The 7,502-nt window shown below is 38.0% G+C and overlaps 1 protein-coding gene across 1 annotated transcript; it reads left to right on the forward strand.

The window, feature by feature from the left end:
* Positions 1-182: 182 nt before the first annotated feature.
* Positions 183-7,296, forward strand: LOC109057937 (ankyrin repeat and protein kinase domain-containing protein 1-like). The gene is made up of 7 exons (XM_042739455.1): positions 183-622; positions 917-1,196; positions 1,424-1,575; positions 1,679-1,728; positions 2,243-2,398; positions 2,999-3,115; positions 4,859-7,296. Exons 1-7 carry the CDS (start codon positions 429-431, stop codon positions 6,112-6,114), a joined length of 2,205 nt encoding a protein of 734 aa, XP_042595389.1. The 5' UTR covers positions 183-428; the 3' UTR covers positions 6,115-7,296.
* The last annotated feature ends 206 nt before the right edge of the window (positions 7,297-7,502 follow it).

Genomic DNA, 7,502 nt, shown 5'->3' on the forward strand with positions numbered 1-7,502 from the left:
ATAATGAAACTGTGACATGCACTTTATGTATCTGTTGAACTGTAAGACAATTAAACTTCAATTAAGTATTTAGCATCAAACATCTTTGGACATTCTGCTGAAATATATTAAATAAAATGAAACAGCTTCTCTAACAACAAACTGCAAACATGAACACATGCCTTATAAGGCCATTACTACTGTTATGTAAAAACATGAAGCTGGTATATCCGGTTATCAGGTGCCCTGCACAAATCTCTCAGCCTCACCTGTGTACCTCATTCAAAACTGGCTTTGTTACATATCTATTCTAATAATCAGGGCTCTGACTCCTCCCACCAAAACCAGCAGAGCTTTTTCTTTAATATGTGTTTCCTTGACCTGGTTTCTGTGTGCTAAGAAGAAATGTCGAAGGGCAGCGTCTTCATTTCCTGAGATTGGAAAACAAAATGACAGCCGCTAATTCCAGCGTACAGGATTCTTTCAGAGATGGCAGCCTGGAGAGATTTACTCATTTTAAAAAAGATGAGTTTGAAAGTGACTGGGAGAAACTGGCTGAGCGCAAGTTTGGTCGTGTCTATAAGGTGAAGGTTAAAGTCTGGCGGGAAACATGTGCACTGAAGACAACGACCAATGATTACAGGTACAAGTATGCAAGAAAGTAGAAGATTAAAACTAGATTACTGTTAAAGCTATGAGATTGGAAGTGGTTGGTAGTTGTTAATATGTATTATATCTGACTTATTGAAAGTTAACTAAAATGAATATGAAAAATACTGTGTATTATGTTTGTATTTTTTTATTTTGTATTTTGTATTTTGTATTTTGTATTGTGTGTGTGTGTGTGTGTGTGTGTGTGTGTGTGTGTGTGTGTGTGTGTGTGTGTGTGTGTGTGTGTGATTTTATATATCCTATGATTTTATATTTTGTGGCTCAGGAACATGACACAGATGTCCAAAATCGGAAGACTGAAGTTCAACTATTTAATCTCCATTTATGGAATAAGCAAAGATCCACCTGGTTTAGTGATGGAATATATGAGAAAGGGATCGTTGGACAACCTCCTCAGCAGTCATTTCTTAATGTGGCCTAAGAAGTTCCAAATGATCCACGAGATAACGATGGGCATGAATTTTCTGCACAGCATGAAACCACCCATTCTTCATTTGAACCTGAAACCAGCCAACATTCTTCTTGATGACCATCTGCACGTGAAGGTGAGTCAGATACTACTGAAAATTTTTCCAAATTTATTTCTGGTAAAAATAACCCCAAAAAGACTTTATAAGAAAGAAAACTAGTGATTTTGGAAACCCTTATAATACAGTTGTATAGGTTGCACTTTTATCAGTCTTTAATGTACTTTCTACATATATGCCTTGTTTAGTTGAAATATACAACCTCACAGTATTGTCGCAGTTTCAGACTTATTTTATATATAAAGATTTCAGATTTTGGCCTCATTAAATGGGAGGAGTTTTCTGGTAAGACAGAGTTTACTGAACACCTGACAGCTCGAGGGAACATAAACTATGTGCCTCCAGAGACCTTTACCCAGAATCCTGAACCACCTGGAACAAAGTATGATGTTTACAGGTGAGAGAATTTAAAGAACTTTATAGTATGTACATAAATTGACATTTTGACAGTGAGTTATGATATGCCATGAAGTAAACATCTAAACATTCTCACTTTGCAGCATTTCTATTATTATGTGGGAAATTCTAACTCAGCAGCGTGCATATCAAGGTATGTATTGTTCCTAATTTTGGCACTTTCCACAGATTTTTACACAAATTGTAGTTTTGCATTAATTAGATTATTATTAATTTATTTATTTTTTGTTGTTGTAGGTTAAATGTGCAAAACATTTAAAATCTATTTAATTTAGATTTTTTTTATAGTTAAAAAAACAAACTTTTAAACTATATTTAAACATCCTTCATTTTGGTAATGTTGACTGCAAAAAAATAAAAAATAAAATAAAACATAAGTATACATAAAACAAACATATAAAAGAATACAGAACAAAACAGCTTATAATAATTCCTTTTTAACCACCTAAAAGTTGCCAGTCAACATTTCCGAAACATCATCCACTCACTGTTTATTGAAGAAAATGAGTTCCTAGCGAGTTCATTTTCCTCTTTGTTTGTTTTGAGAGTCCTAGAAGCACAAGTGTTTGTTTACACGTGCAATATCTGGAGTTTGTATAGTACAAAAATAACACTCCAAACAATTTGTTCTATTCTCCGTGTCACAGGTCTGAATATGACAGAAATATTAATCAGAGTGTCATCTGGCAAAAGGCCTGGTGTAGAGAAGATCCCTGAAGACAAGCCCCTTGAGTGCGAGGAGATGATTGGTGTCATGCAGCAATGTTGGCACCAAGACTGCAGCCAGAGACCGGCTTTCTCTGGTAACAATCCTCATTTTTGTTCGTGTTTCTGTTTAATGAAGACTACAATAGTGCTTGATTATATACAGACAAAATGCATTCGAAAAGTCCCAGCAGACGTTTACTCTTCTGAAATAACAATGAGCAAAGAACCAACACTGTTGCATCTTTTATCAGCCTCCCAGTTCCTCGGTGACTGTTTCTTCCTCAGGTCACCTTCAGTAAAAGTTCTAATTAAATTATTTGATTTAGTGACTGCGATAATGAATTTTAATATTCACTGTTTGTGTTCAAGCATTAAAGTAGTTTAATAAGCTTCTGTTAATTCTATTGCAGTGTCGTATTGTATAATGAGTCGAATACAATTAATCTTGTACATCAGATTATTAAAAATGCAGTGTGATTAGCACAGCTATATCCCCTGCGCTATGATTTTATCTCATACACTGCCCAATTAAGTTGCTCCTCTGTTAAAGCGGCTAAAAGGCTGTCAATCATTAGCTGGCCGTTTGCACATTTTTATCCAAATGATCACTCTTGTTTAAGAAGGCCTGAAAAAGAGCTAGAGCAAAACTACTCCCCAAAGTGACATTCAGCTGTATCATCTCCATTTCTCTGCAGAAACTGTTCGATTGACTGAAGTTCTTAGTGAAATCCTTAAAATCCCAGACACGAATGCAAGGGGTGAGATAAGAAAGCGTCTACCTGAACAGGTATGGAATGTAAGTGACTCTTCCAGTGCATGTTTAGACCACAGTACACTGTCAGCACAGAAGTGTCCACTATTTTCTCCTCTAACTTTGGAAGGGAAACCTGTAGAATGTTAAGGTATGATTTGAACATGGTAAAATACTCAATACCCAAAACAATTTACACCAAACTGTTTTTTCTAGATTAAAGAGTAATTCATCTTTTTTAAATTTCCTAAACACTTGAAATTGTACCACCTTGTTGAAAAAAACAAACAGCATATGCTGGTTAGGTATGTTTTGAAGCATGACTGCTAGTTTGAGCTGGTTTAAGATGGTCCTAAGCAAATAGCTCTTGCTCAGGACCAGCTTAGGACCAGCACATTACCAGCTTAAACCAGCTCAAACTAGCAGTCATGCTTCAACCTAACCAGCATATGCCGTTTTTTCACCAGGGCAGCCCGGTTCAGATTAATAGAGCAAGAAAAATAGATTGTGGCTTAGCTTGGTCCAGTATTTATACTGTACATGTTAGTCAGACTAAAACTGGCGGCAATGTTGAACACTTGCTTGATGATGCACAACATTTTTTTTAAACATGAAGATTAGCTTGACTAGCAAGACTGCAGCTGGAGATCTGCTTTCTATGGTAACAAAACTCGTTTTTGTTTATGTTTCTGTTTAATGAAGACTACAATAGGGCTCAATTATAAGCACTTTAGTCTGACTGAAGTTGTGATGCAATTGACCATTCACAAAGAGCTTGATTGACAGGTGATCTGACCAATCGTAACGCTGAATCCGCCATCTTGCCCAACAAACCAATCATACAGGAGAACAGATTAACTTCTGTGGACTTAAACTTCCGCAGTTCAAATAAAACACGTTCTGATGTTCATTCACGTTTATTTTGTGCTTTAAGTAAATATGAAAAGACGATGGGTTGAACTGAGGCAATACAGTGATCTGTCACGACACATTAAAGAGCCGCAAAACGGTATTTATTGATTGAATTTCTTTAAAAAAAAAAAAAGATGAAATTTGAAAGCTGAGACCTTGTTTCATACCAGAAGTAACTAGCTCTATTTTATCTGTCGTTGTGTTGTCAGTTTCCTCTTTGTACCACAGTGTGTTTTTACTGTGTGAGAACATGGTGTCGGATATAGCAACAGTAATTAAGGAGGGTGGGTTTTTGCGAAAGGTCAGTTGCAACTGAACTTTTCAGATGGCTTCGGGGGCATTTACACATCACTGTTTTCAACTAAAAACGGATAACTTTTTATGTGTTTTGCTTTCATTTACACAACAAAAGTATTTTTTTGGTGCCTGAAAATGCAAACTTTTGAAAACAGGGTTCGAAGTGCAAGTTTTTGAAAACAATGTTCTTATCATCTCTGTGTAAACGAGGAAAATGCACGTTTTTGAAAACAATGCTCTTATCATCTCTGTGTAAACGAGGAAAATGCACGTTTTTGAAAACAATGCTCTTATCATCTCTGTGTAAACGAGGAAAATGCAAGTTTGTGAAAACAATGACAGTGAACAATGCACACAAACTTTTTAAAATCCATGACAGTAACCTTCATATTTTTACCACTTTCTAATGTCACCAAATTGTGTTATTAGTCACAAAATAGAAATAACATTCAATTTTGGTTTCTCTCCATTAGCCAAAGAAAACAGCTGACTCAGGCAAGTATTTTGTCCAAGTCCTCACATTCAACCTCTTTATTTTTTTTGTCTGTACAAATTCTATATAAAACTGTCCTCCGTCCAATTTGTTTCCCTACAGATGATTCTAGCATTCACTCTCTCCTTATAAAGAAAGATTTTGAGAGCTTTAAGAAAGTTCTGCAAAAAGAGCATGTGTCTATGGTCTTCCGAGACAACAACTCTCTCCTTCATCATGCCGTGGCCAGCGGGGACACAGAAAGCGTGCAGATGGTCCTGAAACTGGGAGCCTCTGTGAATTGCCAGAGTGCAAAAGGCTACACCCCGCTCATCGTCGCAGTTCTGCACAAGTTTTACGAGGTTTGCAGCTTGCTGACAGACGGTGGGGCTGACGTCAACCTCAGTGATGGCGACCAGTGGACCGCATTGCATTTTGCCGTACAGGCTGGCGACGACAGAGCCGTTCGCCTTTTGTTAGACAATAAGGCGAGAGCCGATGCCAAGGAGAAGGATGGGTGGACGCCTTTGCATCTCGCTGCTCAGAATGGCCACGAGCACATTGTGAGAATCCTGCTCCGGCGTATGGATGGCGTGGATGAGCAGGAGTCCCAGTCTGGCCGTACGCCGCTTCACGTGGCTTCCATTTACGGTCACGTGAACATCGTCAACCTCTTGCTCAAAAACGGAGCTGACGTTAACAAACCAGATAACCTTCGATCCACTTCCCTACACTTGGCGGCAGATGAGGGGCACTTCAGGGTGGTCCGTTTGCTGGTTAATAATGGGGCTGATGTGAAAACAGTCGATGAGCAAAGCTACAGTCCCCTACATTTTGCCGCTCTAAAGGGTTACACAGGTATCTGCAGACTCCTGTTGAGTAAAGGAGTCGACCCCGATATCAAAACCTATCAGAATTGGACAGCCATGCACCTTGCAGCCCTAAAAGGCCATCCAGAGACTGTCCTCATGTTGGAGGAGCACCATGGCTCAGTCAACATCCAAGGGAAAGACGGCTGGACTCCTCTGCACCTTGCTTGCCATCATGGGCAGGAGGAGGTGGTGACGGTGCTGCTAACAGCAGGTGCCGACCCAAACCTGGCCGAGGATAATGGCTGGACACCCCTTCACTTAGCCTGTAACAGTAGCTGCTTCCCTAGCGTTCTGCAGCTGATATCTCACCAAGCCAATGTGAACGCCCAGAATAACAGCCAGTCGACGCCATTGCATTTAGCCGTCCAGCTCAGCAACATCCCAATCATCAAAGCCCTGCTGATGAATAATGCACGGCGGGATATGCAGGACTTGAAAGGATACACCACCTTAACCTTGGCTCAACGGTGCAACAATACAGAAGCCGTAGAGCTACTGAACAGCTAGACAGCGGTGGAGATCCTGGCGGAGAGCGAGCCATGTTTGGTGAGGGAGTGCAGCATTGATTTCTCCTATCGATTTCCTTCCTCCTGCAAAGCCTGCTCTTATAAACAGTCTTGCTGTTGTTTGTGGTTTAGATTCCTAGAATTTAACACCTTTGTTTGGGTTAGGTTAAGAGCTCAGGTGTGTTCTCAGAATGGAAGTGTTATGAATGAAGGATTTTATGACTAGCAGTATGTAATGGAAGTCAGCATACAGTCGAAATTGAGTTCGTTTATTTAGCTTGAATAATTCAGAGCATGTAATTCCTAAGAAGACAACTGTTTGTTTTTGTAATATTTAATCAAAAAATAATAACTTGCTCCATCACTGAAATTACTTTCTATATCTGTTTAATCATTTAGGTCGCACAGGCTATTAAGTAATGTTAAAGGGATAATCTACCCATAAATTAAAATTCTGTCTTGATTTATTCATCCTCATGTTGTTTCAAAAATTGTATGACTTTATTTTTATGTGTGGAACATTTAAGATGATATTATGAAGAATGCTGGTAACCAAAATGTTATCTATCCACACATTTTTTTTCTTGCTGAATGTCCAATTTAATTTAAAAACACATCATATTAGACAAGTAAAATAACTTATTAATGGTAATTCATGTTGAAAAAAAATGCCTACCACAAAGTGTGGTATTTTGATACCTAAACATGATTCAATACATTCATACTTGGATGAATTCCACTACTGTCAGACATGCACATATCGTGGTAAAAAAATCATAATCATTCATGGCATTCAAATGGAATGTTACTTTCACAAACAAAAGCCAAAAAACCTGTTTGACAACAAGCTTATCGCTTCCCAGCAGGCTTCCGCTCACGTTCCACAGCTTTGTCCTAAACATAAAGGGCAAATATATATATATATTTGCCCTTTGTGTTTAGGACATATATAAAAAATGAATGCAACAACCTCCATTCTATGTCATTATACAGTTGTGTGTTTGTGTGTGTGTGTGTGTACGTGTATATATATATATATATATATATATATATATATATAGTATAATTTAACTGGTAGTATGGTAGACGTGATTACAAAATTCATATTTAACAGGTGTAAACTTGTGACTGAAATGCACCAGTTTTGTATCATACAAGGTACATTAAACATGATATCATAAGATATAGCTTGAATTACAATGTTCATTTCAGTAATTTCACATACTCTTGTGTCACAGAGAAAGTTGTAATGAGGATTCAGAGCTTTGGTAACAAACACCAGAATATCAATCACTTTTTAGCAAAGGTTCTGGCTTGCGTTTTTTTTCCTCAAGTGAATATGTTAATAAAACATCAATGCCTCGGAATCCGAACAACACATTATCACAG

Source organism: Cyprinus carpio, chromosome B15 (assembly GCF_018340385.1).
Source record: "Cyprinus carpio isolate SPL01 chromosome B15, ASM1834038v1, whole genome shotgun sequence".
Lineage (NCBI taxonomy): Eukaryota > Metazoa > Chordata > Actinopteri > Cypriniformes > Cyprinidae > Cyprinus > Cyprinus carpio.

What these genes read in the sequence shown, in the direction of transcription:
- LOC109057937 (XM_042739455.1), top strand. Translation starts at nt 429, where the DNA reads ATGACAGCCGCTAATTCCAGCGTACAGGATTCTTTCAGAGATGGCAGC. An exon ending in ACAACGACCAATGATTACAG is followed by an intron (nt 623 to 916) that starts GTACAAGTATGC and finishes TTTGTGGCTCAG; the next exon opens with GAACATGACACAGATGTCCA. An exon ending in TCAGCAGCGTGCATATCAAG is followed by an intron (nt 1,729 to 2,242) that starts GTATGTATTGTT and finishes TCCGTGTCACAG; the next exon opens with GTCTGAATATGACAGAAATA.